Below are 18,963 nucleotides of genomic sequence, written 5' to 3'. Positions count from 1 at the left end.
GCATGGTTTCGCAACGATCCTCTAACAAAGGATCAGTGTTCGGACCAGCGCGTTAATGTTAACAAAAAAAAAATAATAAAAAGCACCTCACCAATTGGCTAGATCGTAAGCGTTTAAAAATAAGAGGACTCATTCATTCTAATCTACGCGACATGTTAGCCTCGTAATCGACTCGATCGAAGCTCGTCGGATGGAACGAAAGAAATACACGACGCGAACGACGATTTGGAAGAGTGGCATACCGAAACACAATGGAAATAAATTGGGACAACGAGAGGACTCTACGACGTCGTGGGATTTCGGAGCGTGTGATATGGCCAGGGAAGGAAGTCACGATGCGTTTCGTGACCGTGCCCGAAATGGGAAGTTAATGTGCTCGAACCAAAGAGAACGAAACCTGTTATCGTATCATCTACTCGTTGCTGACTTTGTTGATACCGTTTTCCAGATTCGTTCGCGAAAAATCGATTCCGTGGATTCGTTGCGTAAGCGAGATGGGTATCCCACTACGTGTCTACGTGTAGAACAATTACGTCGTCACCGTAACCGAATGCAAAAGCGATTCTAATGTAAATACTCTAAAGCCGGGACGCGCAAGAGGCGAAGCCTTGGCGAGTCGCGGACGCGCATCGAGAGACGCGATATTAGCCACACAAAGACACTCCAAAAGAGTTAGTGTATGTTAAAGTAAAAAGAAAATAAATCGAAAACGATGGTATCTTGTGCTCGGCGATATTTAAAAGAGAAACGGGAGGCATCGATTGTGCGAGGAACGTTTAACTTCCTTGTCAATGAAGTGACAACGATGGAAATGTAGTCTATACATGTTGATATTAACGATCGTGAGAAGTGAACATGGAAAAAGTATGTTTATCGTATGTAAAAGTGTTGGGTTGTCTGGAAAGTTCGTGTCGATTTTTGTAGGCGGTACAGGTCTGAATATATCGAAATGGTTGAAAACAAATAACATGTATACATCCCTTAAAAGGTGAAAAGGTTGTGGAACAAAATGATACCTACATAATTCAATAAATATATAAGCTGTTGTATTTGAAAATGGAATAAGTCCAATTTTTAAAAAAATGAATTAATTCGTTTTTTTTTTTAACTGGACTTATTCCATTTTCAAATAAAGCAGCTCATACATCAAAATTCAAATGTGCCTTTGAATTTTGCTTAAAAATTGTCACCAACTTTCTGGACAACCCAATAACACTGCAACTGCCAAGAGCCAGGTTAATAGTGTTAAAAAATATATAAAATAATTAGACGATTGTCAATGGTCAAAAACATTCATGTACAAACTTGCCTCCGTTATCAACGAATGTTATCAGGGTATACAAATTATCAATGAATTTTACTGAGGTTTCGAATATCGTTTGCTCGATCGATCCTCCCGTTTCTTAAGAGAGAAATGCACCGCGCTAGTCGCGAGAACCGAATTCCTCTCTATCGGGCGTTCTAGTCTCTGGGCTCGGCTAGAATCGCGGATGGCGCGAGCGCTACTATTTCGCCCCGGCTATTTCCGAGGCTACTTCCGCGAAACATTCGGGTCAAACGGCAAAAGGTAAACGACCTTAAAAAGCTACTTCCGCTCGCGTTGATCTCTCCCGAGCCGATACGGACTCCTCCGGTTTTCGCGAACAGGCGATTCTCCGTTCCCCTTTCCCTGAGCGTTCTTCTCACGGTGCGAAAACGTCTTCCTTCGGCCTGATCGAATGCGAAGATCAGCTGACGACGGGAACGAATGGTAGAAGACGAGGTACGATTAACGTTTCGATTCTGGCCGTCACCCTCTTCGAAGTCTCAATTTATTGGGTAAAGTGTGTATTGAGATTCGAGCACAGGGTTCTCTGTGCTATTTGTACTTTGTGGTAGATTTTGAAATTAATACTAAACCTATCGTCGTTCACTTGTAATTTCTCTTCTGTGAGAGGATAAGTGACTAGTCTTAAAGAGACGTCTTTTAATTAAATACAACAATATTATACGTGGAACTAAATTGAATAATGCATGAAACAATTGTGTATAATTCGCATGTTCTATATAAAAACTGTATCCAAAAATTTGAAAACGGTTATTTGACTGATCGTCGTAGGTTTAGTGTTAATTCTGCACCTTGGAATTTAATCAGAATTTATTAGTTGACAAACTGAGACTTCAAAAAGGCCAGCGTTTATGGGAGAAACCGCTTTAGTTTTGAAGTACATTTGGTAATCTTTACACTTAATTTCACAAGAAACCTTTGGGGATGTAACTCAAAAAGTAATAACCCGATAGTTTGCAAACTTTACATACGTTTACTTTATTTAAATGCCTTGAAAGTTAACTAAATAATTTTAATGATATACGTTCTCTATCGTAAAAAGCAGTAAAATATTCTCCATGTTGACAAAAATTAAGTCAATTTTTGTCAGTGAACAAAAATCTTGTGAAACACAAAATATTTGACTCTCTAAGTGGTTATCCCCTTAACCTCTTCACGCTCTTGCTCACATATGTGGACGTTTTGTTCATTTATAGTTGCAATTACTGTCAATAATAAAAGGAACGAAAATTCAAGATAGGGTTAATCGTATCCCGTTTTCTCTCATCGTTGCAACCCTCGCGTTCGACCACCGTGGTTCGCAGAGTGAAAAAGAAACGCACAGGAAAGCGAACTTTCTATATCGGAGTCGTCGCGATTCTCGGACGATGAAGATCAAGGAGGAAGCTGAAGCGAATTCGTCAACGTAACAAAACCGAGGAAAGAAAACGAAAATAAAAACGAGAGAGGGGGGAGATAGAGAGAGGAATGTTCGAGGCGAGTCGGAAGAAAAGTTTCGCGGCAGGAAGAAAAGGAGAGAGGGTCAGGGGCAAGGTGTATTGGACGTGGTCCAGCATCGGCATGCCAACTCTTCACCTACCGTGCGCCTCGATGAACATCGCCCAGCAACCCCAGTAAGCCTGCGAGCTGCCGGAACGATGTTCCGCGGCCCCGTCGGACCGACAATTCTCCCGATGCTCCGTCATCCACCACGAAAATCCATTTTCGTTCTGACCTTTGAACTTGGAAAGCGACTCCTCGTATCCGTGTTGCCATCTCTGCTCGCGATGGTGTTCCGCCACTGTATCGGCCGGGTCGAAACCGAGCCTCTCCTTGTAATAGGCCTGAGTGGACATCTCGTTAGCCAGTTAAACTCGCTCGTTCGTCTCCTTTAGCTTCTCTCGAGACCAACAGCTAGCAACGAGACGACGTTCTCGTCGTTCATCAGGCCCACTCTCCACTCTGCGTCTTCCTCTTCTGTATCCCACTGTCCACGATTCCTTGGTTCTCTGTCCTCGTTTCCGATCGTAGGATTCGCTACCATGCACGTATAACGCACACAGTCCTTTCGCGGATTTATCACTTATCGAGTTGAAAATCACTTAGGGTTGCTATCTTAACGGAAAGATTCGATATATACGTATAATTTTCGCGTGTATATATATATGTGTGTGTATAACTATGGCACTTTCGAGTCGACGAAAGACCCAATTTTCGTCCCTCGGTTAAACTCGCTTTTTCCTCCCCAGTCGTTGCTCCCTTCGCGTGCTCCTCTTTGACTCTCGTTTCTTTTTGGAACGGATACGTTGACACTGGACACGGTGGTCGCGATGCGCTGTTGAGAGAAGAGAAATAAAGATCGATCGAGCCCGCAGACGGACAGATAGGATCAAACTCGATTGGAAAAGAAGGAACTCGAGGGCGAATCGACCAAGACCACGACGACGACGATGACGCCAACGACACACGGACAATGCGCCGGACAGAGAAGAGGAGACCTAACGGCTAATTTCGTTCCTCGGTTCGTCCGTTCGTTCGTTTGTTCGGCCGTTCGCCCGCTCCAGACGAACGAACCTTAACGAATCAACGACCGAATTTATCACGGCACGTCGCAGACGTAACCACTCAACGTTTCTCGGCCGAAAGCGAGCCACGGTTGAAACGCGCTGAGGACGCCGGTAATCGGTCTCTCTCTCTGACGCCTAGTTCATCGTTCCCCGAGGAGAGGCCAACTATAACCATCCAGACGCGATAAAGAAACGACTAAGGGGCAATTTTCGGTAGCAGCGCGTCAAAACTTCCGCGAACGGCGATTCAAGCCTGCGAAACCGGAACGCGACGATGGATAGGCCTGTCAACTGTCTATGATCGTAGGTCGGGGTATGGTCGACAAAACACTTCTATGCTTGTAGTCGTAGGTCGTGATGGAACGAATTGATCCTCTTTTCGGGGGTGGAAATATGCCTAACGGAACACTTTTCGACAAAACACTTGTATCCTTCTAGTTACGAGTGGGGGACATAGCGACAGAACACTGTTATCCTAAATTTTACTCTTCCTAATTCTACCCTTCCAAGTTGGACCATACCCGACAGATGCACTAAGTTCATATACAAACGCAGCGATGGGAATGCTAAGGATAAGACACTTCACTATAATAATAAAAAAAAGAAGAGTAAAAGTTCCACAGACTAATCTCTAATCTTCTTCTCTCGAATCTCTAATATAGAAGAATGTTCCTTTTGAGAATGATCCCCTAGCAGAAGGGTGAAACGTCCCCAAGAACGCGCGAGCACGACGGTTACCGATTAACGAATCGAGCGCGACTGGCAGTGACAGAGGAGGCGTGCCCCCGATCGATCGAGCCACCGAGCACGCGAGCGAATCGAAGATTGTACTAACGAATAAACGATCCAGCGAGCAGATCTACCAAACTGACGGTCCACGAGACGGTCGGTGACTGAGACACGGGTGCCACCCGGGGAAACCCAAGACCATCGGGATCTCCGCATATGGTAATGGAAGCAACGGCATGTGGGTGTCGTCTTCTGGATCGGAGCGAAAACCAGCAACGCCAATTGCAACACGCCCGAGCCAAGGGACCCTCGCTAATCCTATCGTTCTTCCAATGGAGTATATTCTCGCTATTCGAGGAGAACGCTCCGCTGCCTTTATCGGACCCTCATTTTGTGCTCTTATCGTGGCAGCTTCTCCCTCGACCCTTAAGCGACGATCGGACGATACCAGCCACGAATTACGTTTACCGTCCCGATGTCGCGTGGCCGAGCGTTCGGATCGCGACTCGACGCGACTCGATCGGACTCGAGTCGACTCGACTCTGCCCGGTGCTCTCTGGTCCGACGGAATTAGATGCGAATAGAAAATAGAGTAACGCGTGTCACGCGCCACGCGGTGTTAGGCGGACTCCTTCTGACCGTGTCCGTTGGTTAGACGACTGTGTGTAGAAAGTTCGAGAGAAAGTAACACGCGCGCGTAACGCGCCAACGGTAGTCGCATCTGAATTTTTATCAGAAACTCGAAAACGGGAAACGAACGGCGACGGTCGATCCAGGTGTCTGCAAATGAAATGTTCGACAGACATGAGCTAAAGGGAGGGAGGAATTCGCGACGGTTCTGTTCGATACCAGGGAAATGATACTGCTGATGTTTGAGAATTTTTCATGACGATACCCGTTGGACGATGTGAATGATTCATGTGTTCATTGAAAGTAGAGGCTTCGGACGAAGTTTTTGCCGATTTTCATAATAATGTACCGCCGATCTATGTGAGAAAATATAAGCGTCGCGTAATGGAGCAGAGTTTTAATAAACAGGTATGTTTCGTGAATATTTTTATGCAAATTGGGAGAAATATTGCCGATTTTCGTAAAAATATCTCGATATACAGTCAGTCTCATAAGTATTCCTTCGATATCTATTGAAGAAATTTGTCTAAATTAAATTATGGATCTTATGTTTCCGAATAAATTTTTCATTAGAAGTGCATTTAATGAAACATTTATTTGGAAAGATAAAACTTATCATAGAAGGTACGAATACGTATAGGATTGACTGTACGTAGGAAATATAAGCGTCCTCGTAACAGGTTAGTCAAATTTTTGAGTCACGTGATGGGACAGCGTTGTAAAGAATACGTAAATAGTTCATAAATATTTTTATGAAAATTGGAGGAACCGCGATCCAAACTTAAAAACTGAATAAATGGATATTCAGTATCCGTAAAAAAATGATTTTCATTCCTGAAAAGCGATGAACGCATACGTTTCCTGCGAAGAATCCGTGACAATAGCGTTCCTTTTGGGTTCGTCGGGATGTGGTAACCCCTTAAGAAGAAAACGATTCATGAGAAACGAATGAAACCGGTGACATCACGGTACGTCGAAACACGATGTGTTTTTTCTCCCACCTACCCCTCCGCCTCCTACGAGCTTTTCGTTCACCGGTGAACGATACGCGGCCTTCTAAAGCGAGACGTTCATAGAAAGGTAACAAACGGTCGACTGCTACCGAACAAGTATCGAGTAGAGGCGTATGAAACATTGCTCCGCAATTTTACAGAATCGAGTCGAGACAATTACGCGTTTCCGTTAGCGTCATATGGAGAAATCCTTCTCCGCGGAATGCGCCGATGGCGTTTATTAAACCTAGCAAAAAGGGTTAGAGCTCGCGCTACGTTCAGCCGGTCTTGATATCACATTTCATTACACAGTCAGCCTTACGTCAAGACTGCTTGCGCATAGAAATTTCTGTGTAATCTCGCGGCTGCTTCCTCGAACACAGCGATTGTATTGTCTTGGACAATTCTTTCCTTCATATAACATACCGTTACGGAGGAAGTGGCTTCTGATAAGATAACTGTTACGTTATATTACAAGAAAGGTTACGTCACCGATAAACCGTCGATTTTAGGCGAATCTAGTGAAAAGACACAGATAACTCGAACCCAACAGTAGTTCGGGTTCCCCCATTCTTCCCCTCCCCATGCTGAATTTTGTTAAAGCCTGCAGGACTCGAAGCTGAATTTTAATTTGATGGCGTCGATGTGATAGCACTCCAAATAATAATAATAATAACTAAGTGCTACTGGCAGAAATGTAACTCATTCTTGTAACGTGATAAATTGGTTGTAATAAAAGGAAATGACTAAAAAACTCTAGAAATAATTAACACATTCGGATATTTGACGTTTCTGATACCGAGTACTGACGAAAATAATACAATTCTGAAACTGGACATGGCAAATTTGTATCGTTAGGGCGAAGATAAAAATGACAAAATATGTTGGAAATATGTAGTGTATAAAATAAAAAGATTTTCTTAATTTCTTTTCATAACCATGAATAGAATTGTTAGTGACGTGAGTTCACGTCAGCGGTCGCGAATGTATTAACTGTATTCTTTTACCTACTCGGACCTGCAATGGTTTAGAAAAGGAGCTGAGTGTTGCAACGATATCCCCAAAGTTTGCAATATATCAATCTTCGATTCAGTGATGGGTAAAACCCTAGGTTTCGAATAAATCTGAAGTTTGCCGATATGCTTGTCTCGTCTCCTCTTTTGAACATTTTCCAGAGAAAGGAACGAGACAGACACATCGGCAAACTTCAGATTTATTCGAAGTCTAGGGTTTTTCCCATCTCTGCTTGGATTCGTTATGAATGGCTCCTACATTTCCCTAGCCTTCTAGATCTCTCCCAAAAGTGGTCTGTGTTCAACGTCAGGTGGTGGAGATGAGAAAAACAGAGTTTCCTTGGCGTTGGAGCGCCAGCGAAAAGCGTCGCCGACGAAGGAGCAGGAGGAGGAAGCGCGTGTACGCGTATCGGATCGGATCGGCATAACGCGAGCTGCAAGAGGGGCCGGCTCGGCGGCATTCTTGTGGCAACGGCGTAGCAGTATAACGGGTCCATAGTCGGCTCTCGGAGGACTCTCGAGGGCTCTTGGAAGCCGAGAAGACTCTCTCCTCCGTATAGTTCGGTCAACCTTGAGCAGCACGCGGCAAAGCGCGACTCGCTATAACGAGCAGCGACTTCTTTTCCTCTCCCTCTGTTTTCACAAGCCCTTCCCCGTGCCTCTTCGTCGCGATCGTCTCGCCGATTCGTTCCTCCGGTTCTCAAACGGAAACCCCACCTATCTTGACGTCTCGTAACACCTCGAGTCCAACTACAACGTGTCGCGACACCATGGATCCAGAGATCATCCGAGGTTCTTCTCGCGTTGTTGTCCCAGTTACCGCGACGCTTATGAACGGACGGGGTCGATTCCTCCGCGACCGATCGACCTACACATTCCCGCGGACCGGATAAGCCCCGATCCTCTTTGATCTGCTAGGAAACGCGTAATTCTAGAAGTAGCATTGATTACGGATCGACCTTTGCAGGGACCGTCCAACCGTTTCGATGCTCTATGCTTAGCCTCGAACTTGATACGTAAGCGCACAGATTATAAAGATTGCGATGATATAATGACGATTGCTTGAACAAGACTTTGTTTTGGGAGTTTCAACGTTCTCTAGAAGTAGAAATATCTCGCAGAATCCGACTGTTATAAATGGAAACTTTGGAGACGAGTATCTCCGCTGTGAAACCGCTAAACCTCTCAAAATTTGGAGAAAATCCTAAGAGGAGTCCCCTCCCAAAGACCTGCCTCGCACAAAAATTATGGAAATCTTCATCTATCGTTAAACATTTTACCCATTTCTACATTCTATATCCCGTCACTGCGCACATTTGTCACCACACAAGCGTCACTTGAATTCGCAGGCACTCGATGGACGACCTTCGAAGGGAATTCGCGAGTCTCGGGTGGCCAGGAATAATCGAGCGTTCGATAAATTCTCGGGGGCCGACCTTTGCTCGCGAGAACGAAGAAGTCATCCGGAGAAGCCGACTCGTTAAACCGTGTAGTTCGGCTAGCAGAGCCCGCGGGGACCACTCTAAACTCCGTTCCTTTTTCGCGGCGCAACTAAAACTGGTTTTCGAGGTTGCAAACGCAAAGGCGATCCCGAGTCACGCACGAAATGAAACACATTCGAGTCGACGCGACGCTAACGAGACGGAACACGTCCGGATGATTCGCGCGACGTAGGTCAAATGCGCCTAAATATTACCCCCGACACGTTATCGCGTATGAAAGGTTGCGACAAATCCCTCCCCTCCTCTACTACTTGTTTTGGTTGTTGGGCATTCAATTTCAAATGTTGTTGAAAGAATCGTCCGCTGGTATGTATTCTCGAGCTGCGAGGCGTGTTGATTGAGACTAATTATTCGATTACATTATTACTACCTATATTGTTTGCATTGTATTGACCATTTGTACCGTTTAATTCCCCTCAATTTAACCCTTACATGCTCTAAATTTCAAATATGACACCAGGCTTTTAAATCGAATTGTTCACTTGCAACTGGTTTGTTTTTAATATTTGGCTGTATGTACGTACCTACAAAAGTTAAAAAAATAAACGTCGCTGTCAAAATTGTTCAAATACATTGATATTTTTTAAAGTTTAATTTGGGAAATCAGGCTTCTAAGAGTTAAGATGTTCGATGTGTTCGAATGTGATGCCCAAAGGAATGTATGAGAAACTTTTTTTTTCTTTTCAAGAGCACTTGAATAAAAAAAAAAAGGTAGAACGTAATATTAGGTTGTTCTAAAAGTTTCTTTCGTTTTATTAGTGAATACTACGTGCACAATATTTTATATTTCATGTTTTATGTTACATCACCGAGTTGTGTACCATCCATTTTGCTCGATTATTGTTACGTCAACTTCTAAGAGATAAGGTTGTCCATTTATGCAAACACTGCATGATAGAAAGTCGCGAAAGAAACTTTTGGGACAATCTAACCCTTTGCACTCGAGGCCTTTTCTCTGGTATCTACCAGCAACTCGAGATGCTTTCTTAGCATTCTATTGCCACGAATACTAAGATTATATTGACTTCGAAAATGAGATCTCTAATTCGAGATTTGAGAATCACCTTTGCCTCAACGACAATCATTTTATTGGCACTTCGAGTTCGAAAGAAATTGAACCTAAAGAAAACCTAGTGGTGACTAAGAGTCTCGAGTGCAAGGGGTTAAGCCTGGAATGGTCTTTTAACCCTTTGCACTCGAGGCCTTTTTTCTGGTATTACCAGCAACTCGAGATGCTTTTTTAGCATTCTACTGCCACGAATACTAAGATTATATTGACTTCGAAAATGAGATCTCTAATTTGAGATTTGAGAATCACCTTTGCCTCAACGACAATCATTTTATTGGCACTTCGAGTTCGAAAGAAATTAAACCTAAAGAAAACCTAGTGGTGACTGAGAGTCACCCCTCGAGTGCAAAAGGCTAATACTAAAAGCTTTTAGTCTCCAAAATGTAACAGGTCATAAAATATTTCACTATGCTACCCCGAATTTATGTACAAAATAATTTCACGTTGCTCGTGAGAAGTCTGCCTGGAGTTGCTAGCTTGCTTCAGTGAAAATGGCAAGTGTAAAGGGGTTAACTGATCATCCTGGGCGTCTCATTTTTCAGGAAAGAACGTTCGAGGAACCCGTCGTCGACGAATGTTTCAATGATCGCGCAATCGCGACGACGACGTCATCGTGCCCCGCTCGAAAACTCGCGAGGGGCAAAAAAAAGTGGCGCCTCGAGAAGGAGGGCCCCCCCGGTGACGAAGGAGTTCGAGGGCGCACTCGAGGCACTCGGCTCGAGGGACTGGCTCGGCGATAAAGCTTACTTGCACTTTCGCGGGTCTCTGTTAACGCGACAGCCAAATACGGCTTTCGGCGCGAACACGACGGAGGTCGCGTACAAGAAGGTGGGGACGATATACTAACCAGGCGAGCAAAAAGGGGGCGAGAACGCGGGGAGGGGCCCGCGAAAATGATGGAATCATCAGGAAAATGAAAGATAGACGATAATGGATGGGCTATCGAGGACCAGTGTCTTTTGGAGGTCGAGGTCTGTGGTTCAGAATCGAGATTGGTATGCACCGTGCATAAAAGAGTACTGTGAAAATAAGAATCGATACACTGGAGCATGAAGGAGGAGTTTAATCTTGTTATTCGAAATGTAAAGAGACGAGATCGTTTGCTCCGGTTAGAGAGATTCTTGTGAATATGAATAGACCTACGAGGATAGTGAGATTAGCTCTTCTACTGGGACTAACGATGTAGAAAATCGAGTCAAGGTATAGTGAGCTTATCGAGATAAGCACTTTAAATTAAAAATAGTGATTTCTTTATCATTAGACATGTTTATGCATCTGTGGCGAATGGATGCATGGAAAAATATACGAGGATGTGCACGAATGCAGAGATATATAAAATATCAACAATACAGTTTGTGTTACTTTCATTTGAATCTCGAAGGCATGAATTCCCCTTATAATAATTACATCGAAATGAGAATTACCTTTCGGGTATCCCTTTTTTGCGGCAACCGGACCAATTGAACAAAATTGTTCGGTCAAAATGATCCGAAACTCGTCCCCCGAGATAACGAGAACGCGCGTGGGGAGTAATTGGCATTCCGGCACCGAACGGGACGTACCTTCGTGCTGGCGAGGCTCGATCGTGCCGTTCGAAGACAATTTGGCAAGAAAACGCGTGCCAAGCGTCCCACTTTCGCGAGAACAGCTCGTGCTTTCCTCATTTTCGGCTCGCGAATTTCTGGAAGGGAGACGCGTCGATGGTACCGCAACAACGATGACGTTCCTGCGGGGTTCGATAACGCTCGAAACGGTAAAACGGGTAGCGGAGGGTACGTGCCGGCTACGACCGATTCAGGCCAGAGAATAGGTCGATCGGACCAAATTAAGAAATTCCACGTACACGTTGGGCGAGTGGGGACACATAAGCAACGCTCGTACGTGATTGTGCGCGCGGCGTGTCTCGCGAAGCCGGTTTGTCATAGAGCTCTACCAGCCTGCAATTATTACGCAATCCCCGTATTCGATGAAAACGACTTTCTTCTTATTCACTCGACGCTAAAAACCGTCGTCTAACCCTGCGCGCCGGTGCTCGCGATCCTGGACTCTACTGCGCCGACGTTGCTCGGCCCTGCCTCGATTGTACCCCAATTTAAGGGGCGGCACCACCTTTTAGAGGGGTGGACAGCTATTTCCTGGTCTTAAACACACATTTTTCAATCGAGTACAAAAATATTTCACGTGGTACTGAACTGAATAGTATATGAAACCATAGGGGGACCGATAAGTAAGCAAAATGTCTTCGACTTGGGAAAGTTTATCAATGAAAAATCGAAAGACTTTTTAAAAAAAGGAAAAGCGTGGCAAAAAGCGTTAGAAAGTGATGGAAATTATTTCGTTGATTAGTGTTTACGATTTCTTTAATAAATAAATGTTGATAAAATTTTGATTACTTTTCAGTCATCCTAATAATTCATATGCTGCATATAAGAAAATGTACTGGAATGGAAGTATTTCTCACGTTATTTTCTAAAGACGAAATTATTGTGTCATGTAGAATTAAACGATCAATTTCTGTATATTTTATATGAAGATGGTCTCGATAAAGAAGCAGAATTTCCTTACGAATTTTCTCAGCTAGCCTTCACCTTTCTGGCACTACGTAGTACCACACTCCGAGGTAACGAAATACTTGAATAAAATTTAAATTCCAAACACGAGAAGAGCAACACTTTCAATTTTTAGAAACGTCACTACAAAATTACCTTGAAGTTTGAACACTATCTAGACGCTGACATTAAAAACCGGCCTGTTACAGCCTGCCCCCTCACTTGTAAATATTTGATTAGGAGTAGAAATTAATTCTGTGCCTCTTATAAATATTCAATTATTTATAACTCTAGTCTCACATGAACCAAAATCTCAACCTGATGGTCATTTGCAACACATCTATAAGAACCAATCAAATTTTGCTTATTGTTACTCTTATACAACTACTGCGTCAAGCACGCTTGTAGTCAGTCACAGTAATCATAATAAGCGAAAATGTATAACTACAATCTTCGTATATACATATACATACGTTGCAATGGGCATCAGGTTTCGACTCAAGTTGTATAATACATGTATTGATTCACTGTAACGGAGACCAGGTCGAGAACCCAGAATGTTGGTACCTTAACACATAATAACAAAATGCCAATTAAATATTTCTACTTAAGGACACGGAATTAATCTCTATACCTGATACACACATCACACATTCTACCAAAAAAGATTCCAATAAACCTCCTCGTTATCTGCTCCAAAAAAGAACAGGTTCAACCCGTAATTTTCTCCACTCCAACCAAGTACCTTTCTTCAACTCCTCCCTACTCGACGTAAGTGTCGTGACGCGATCAAAAGTATTGTGGTTCCCCGAACCTTTAAATCGCCGTTGTAAGTTCTCGCAAACCTCGTCGAGCCCGATGGAAATTCTAGGAATCACGACTGGCGAATGGCGAGCCACGTATGAACGAGAGTGTGGATCGAAATCTTGAATGAACTCGATATAATATCGATACACGTATTTCTTATTTGGTGAATCAGCTCCGTCTCGGGTCTCGATGCCGTTTCGTGATTACCAACAAACGCTCGCGTTAATGGGAGGGGAAGCGAGAGGTCGAAGTGAGAACGAGAGAGTCCGCCTGTATAGGCGTTCAAGGGACAGGACAAAGACGGAGATACAGAGACCGAGCGAGAAAGAGTGACCGCGGAGTCGGAGACAGAGGTAGAATAACAGGGAGAGGTGCCACGGAACGAAGCGTGACTCACGGAACGCCTCGTGTTTTGCTCACGGGGCCACGGGGGTTTGTCGAAATATTTCTCCGAATGCGAATGCCTATACCAAACAAGAATGAACCAAAACAACTCTCCAACGTGCTCCGTTCGCCACGGGATGCTCGTCGCGCACGTGTCAAAGTCAACAAAAACACCCGCGAGTTCCTTCTGTTTTCCTCGTCGCTCGCACAATTCGCGGAATTGATCGAACGCGTGCGTTATCGCCTATGGTCGTGTGTCGTTTGCACGTCCGTCACTTGGGAGCAATGCACGTGTTTTTACCGTGACTGGCTGACAGGAACGACGACGATAAGAGTGGGAGTAAACACTGACGACACCGATCGGCGTGAATCCCGAGCAACACGACTTGACACACGACGTACCACGGAACCGAATCGAATCGAACCTAGCCGAACCGAACCGTCACCGCGACCCACCGTCAGCTCGAACTCGAGACGTGGCACTGGAATTCCGTGGCGGAGAGCGTACCGCACGACACAACGTTGACGAAGTCGACGCGCGTATCCGGAACCCCGCCGTAACACGGCCAGGTAGCTGTAGGCCGCTGCGCGACGAGGACGGCCGAGAGACTCTCGAGCGAGAGAGGAACGTGCGCGTCGGAGAAACGCTCGAACGGAAAAAGACGGAAAGGTGGACCGAGAAGGATGAATGGGCCGAGGAAAGAGGAGCAACGCGCCGTGGATAAGGAACGACGCCGTCAAGGGGGTAAGGGGACCTCGGGGGAGAGGAGGAATGGCAACGAGAGACGGCGTGAAGGGATAGAAAGAAGGGAAGGGAGAGTATAGCGGGAAAGAGGGAAGGGAAGAAGAAGGAGAGCGAGCGTGCGGCTTGCGAGTTGGAGAAGACGCGATTTGCCGCTCCGTCGTGTAGAGCACGTCGCCTCGACACAGACTGCGCCAGCCTGGACAACTGCCGCCCACCCAAGCTGCCTTCTACCTCGGGCCTCGAGGTTCCAGAACCTACTCCTCCGCGCGGCGTGCCCCGCCATTGCAGCTCGTTCATCCTTCACTTTCTCCGTTCGTCAGAGAGAGAAATCGACACACCGGCGGGCTCGGGGTGAAACCGCGCGGCGTAAGGGAGGGAGACGGAGGGGAAGGGCCCAACAGAAGAGTCTATGGTAGACGGAGAGGGCCCTACGGGGCCTTTTTGACAGCGCTCCGCGTAGAATAGCTGCCGTTACAAACAGGTTCGTAGGGCAGGTCACGTAACGACAGGGGCGCGCCGTGAAAATACCGACGACTCCGAATTATCGGCGCGTCCCGTACAACGACGCGACTTGTTTTCGTTTCTATACCTACACCCCGAATGCGGGATCGTTCCGCTCGGCGTTGTCTCTTTCGTTTAACGTTCCGCGCGAATTCCTGCCAAGAATACAGCTAAGCGCGAAAGCATCCCAATGCTTGCATCGCAAACTATCAACAAACCAACTGCGTTCCCCCAAACTTGGGGACGCGACCCCCTGTATGAGGTTGCCCTACATTCCAACAGGGAAGGAGAGATCATTTCTAACACTTTATCTATTGAAAGATACACTATACTTTTTTATATGAATACTCCCATTATCAATATAGGAGTAAGAGTAATATATACGAAATTTTTACTTATTTTATGAATAAAATTGTATTTAATACAAATATTATCTTCATACTGGGCGTGTTACCTAACCTTATCACTTGAGATACCACGATTGTATCAATTAAAATCTACCAGTATAGTTTTATTCACTCACAAAGCCACTTTAAAGACGTATTTAGTAACCTACCAAGTGACTTCATTAATACCAAATACTCCCAATAATTGAGAAATGAAAAATTTGAACTGTTCGAATACGAATGCACCCATTAGTACAACTATAACGTAAGATAAATTCGCGTTCAGGCTTGTAAACAACACGTCGGCTCGGACGTGTAATTAATGCCAAAGGTGTTGCAACGAAATATTAACATAAAACAATGCAAGCATAATCTAGCGACCTCCGTAAAAGGCACGTTTCAAATCTTCTACCAACTCTTTACGCGTTATCAGATCGCTACGCAATTTTACATACTCACACTTACGTACTCGTGCCTCGCTCACGGTATTTATTTATTTCGAAAACTATGATCTACACCGTGTATTTGTGCAACACTTTGGAATGCCAGCGTTCAGAATACTTTCGCGGCTGTGTATCCCGTAAGTAATGTCGTTTCTTATATCACTCGCGCAAACAAACCTTGCGTTGTTTACGTCGAAGCTGCGAGTTCTCTGGCGCAAGCCGCCTGGACCGTCTCGATTCCGTTTCGAATCGGCGCGCGTAAACGTTCCGGGGTTTTGTTTTCCCAAGAAATTATTCGAATCAGCCCAACAGTTACACAAGCAGACGTGGCAAAGTTACGCGGCAAAACGACGCTACTCGCGGAATGGGCCTCGACGGAATCAAGACGGTGGCTAGGCGCATCGCGGACGCCCCAAGCGTGAGAATTCTTGCGTTCTGGCGGCCGGCCAAACGCACCTAATTTTTTCTTCGTCGATCATTCCTAACGTCGCCGATATTCTACCTCTTGTTTATGTTCACACTGAAACCCAACGGGGTAAACGCGAGCCCGACCGTAACAGATGTGGACACTTAATATGCGACTTTCCTCTAGACCGCTAATCCGAGCCGCGGTCGCGAATGCAGATATGTTTATCTTATCAAGATAAACGATCCCAGACACGTCGTATAAACGTAGCGACTTATCTCAGACGCGATTACTTCTCGCAAAAAATCGAGGATCGAGTACTACGTCTCAAGAGTGCAAATAATTCCATTGGACATCGAGTGGACGTCGGTGGTTGGCAGAAACTGTCCCACTGACATGGATCTTGGTTCTAGCCTTTGCGAGTTGATACAAGATTTTGGACGGTGGTAGACTAAGATATAAGGTACGTAGGAGTTCAAAAATTAACGCTGGAGGTTTAAACCCAGGATCCTAGACTCCACGGTCGAGGTTTACCTACGCGATCATTTCCTTTACTTGGAAAAAGAGCAACTGCCAAATGCGCAGATGCACCATGCGACGAAAACTGCAGCGTTCTTATCATAACTATCAAAAATCGGTGTCCCGGTGACACGTTGGCACCCAATGCAAATGGATACCGTTAGCATCCCTACCAGTAGGTCAACTCGACTCGTTTAATTCGGTCCAGAAGCGTCGCGTGTCGATGCACCGGAATTTGTTTACACGCATCTTAATCCTCGCGTACGAGATAATTATTCCCGCGAGCTTTCGAGCTGTTTAACTGTTCAACTCCCGTTCCCATCGTTTATCCACGAGTGGCGATAAATAACGTCTTCGTAAAACGTCTCAATGCAACTGTAGTTGCAAATGGGATACTTAAAACTAAGAGGATCCTGACGGGTTTACCAACAAGTTTCATCTAATTTATATGCAACGTGGAAACCGAACCACGGATAAATAGGCTTGCGCTGACTGCAGTAACGGATCTAGACTAAACGGGGGCTTAGAGGCAATTAAGTTTGACGGGTAATGTCCAATGAAATGAAATGTTGCGTGAAAAGCGGGCGACAGACTGCGGAATTTATGAATTTATGAAAAATAAGCCACGAGGATTCGAAATCAGATCTTCTGGATTCACAGTGAACGCTTTGCCCTACTGGATCATCGCCACGCCCTACCAATAGTGTTCTTATTTGAGTACAATAGAGACTCCCGTATCCGTACACCCATTATCCGAATCCTCTAATATACGGACGTTCTATCATCCGTATGTCCTGTTATCCGCACAACGTGCCTTCTCATATGGAAGCATCTCGGTCATTTGGAAAAGGACTTCTACGGTCTGATGTAATTCTACGCAGCTGCTTACAAAAAAAGTTTACGTGATTTAGTGGCTAATAAGATATGGGACCCTTAGACGTTGAAAGGAACTCAATTTTCTTCATTACTACTTGAATAAATGATATTTAATGCGAAAGAAAGTAATTGTTCTATTATCCAAAGATTCCACTATCCAGCCACTTTTGTCTCCCTATTAGTTCGGATACGGGAGTCTCTACTGTATTTGCTACGTTGGGTTGGCTGACATGGTACAACGTCTATGTTGTGTGGTAATACGATAACCTTGTATGAAATATATGCATGCAGAATGTATTTTATTTTTCATAAGTGCACGCATTCTGTACGTGTAATTATCGTATTTGCAAGCGATATAATATGCATAGAATGTGCGGATTAGTTATGATTATGAAAATTTATGTATCCCTCAAAGGTTCTCAATGGGTAAGTAAAAATATGAAGGTACTTGGTTAGAGATTCCCCTGTACAACTTTTTTTTCTACTTGGGGCCTACATTGACACTTTTGGTTACTCGAATGTGCCCAACTTTTTCCAAGAACAAACGAGAAGTTTCCTCTATACTCCTGAACAATGCGGATAAAAAATCAACGAAACAGTGAACCAAGGGACAAGAAGACATCGCGTCCTCCACGATTCGCCCCAGACGACCGTCAGTCGCGCCGAAAAGGATAATTCCCACTATCTAACGCTATTTAGTAACGTCTATTACATATTCGATGAGTTTGGAGCAGCGGTTCACCGTTCCCCCGCTCATGACCTGAATCCCACCCGGCAACACTTTTCTGTTACTTTTATTTTTATTTTCTCGGTGCCCCGTTGGCAAGTTCACGCGCATTCCTAACTGTACCCCGATGGAATCGGAGATTACTACAGGAAATATATATATAAAAACGTGGCCAATCGCTATGAAAATTTAGTCTGATCGCGAACGCCATAACTTCAACTTCACTCGTACCTCGATAACCGAAAATCGTCGCGGAGGGATGTCGATTCGCGTGACGTCTCCTTCACCCCCGAATAAGAAACGTCATCGAAGAGGAAACGGACGGACTACCAGGATAATATCCCAGGGAGGTGAGTCAGAATCGCGGTGAAACTCCGAATTCGAACTAATTAGCACGGTTGATTAAGGAGCCGCTTGTTTCGCGATTTTGAAAGTTAATTGCGGCTAGAGAAACTTCGCGGAAGATTTTCACGAAGAAAGAGAGATAAAGCGCGAATGAAACGGGGCTCTTCGGGTGCCCCAGGTATATCCTGGGACATCTAGCGAGCGGCTCGCGAAACCTCGCTTAAACTGAAGAAAAGCAGGGATCATAGCAAACGCCAAGCGCCATACATCGTGAGCGTGCATGGCGGTGCACCAGTGTCTCTCAAACTTTGCCCTTTTGAAGGAATTTTAAATGTGATTTTTTAGAAGATTACAGTTATACTTTGGCTATTTTAAATGGGTTTGGAAAAAGAGTCTTATCCTCCTTCATTGTTTTTCTAGGTTGCTTACTGAAAGGATTGAATTTATTGAAGTTCATCTAAAACTAT

General features: G+C 44.8%; 1 protein-coding gene across 39 annotated transcripts in view; it reads right to left on the bottom strand.

Moving 5' to 3' along the window:
* LOC128889285 (dystonin) overlaps window positions 1-18,963 on the bottom strand; it is a 105,240-nt gene that overhangs the window by 75,975 nt on the left and 10,302 nt on the right. For 21 of the 39 annotated variants that reach the window (XR_008460409.1, XM_054146752.1, XM_054146758.1 and 18 more), the window contains one exon: window positions 2,907-3,641. The exons of 5 other annotated variants lie outside the window; for them this stretch is intronic. Coding sequence is in view for 33 of the 34 variants with exons in the window: in XM_054146752.1 (XP_054002727.1) it covers window positions 2,907-3,162 (256 nt within the window). In the remaining variant the exon portion in view is untranslated. Of the gene's footprint in view, window positions 1-2,906; window positions 3,642-13,849; window positions 15,114-18,963 lie in introns of those variants that run through there. 13 more of the 39 variants (XM_054146760.1, XM_054146786.1, XM_054146787.1 and 10 more) reach the window with 3 other exon arrangements.

The sequence above is a fragment of the Hylaeus anthracinus genome, unplaced genomic scaffold (assembly GCF_026225885.1).
Source record: "Hylaeus anthracinus isolate JK02 unplaced genomic scaffold, UHH_iyHylAnth1.0_haploid 11997, whole genome shotgun sequence".
Lineage (NCBI taxonomy): Eukaryota > Metazoa > Arthropoda > Insecta > Hymenoptera > Colletidae > Hylaeus > Hylaeus anthracinus.
Note: the sequence above shows the minus strand (reverse complement) of the source record. Positions and strands in the feature narration are given on the sequence as shown.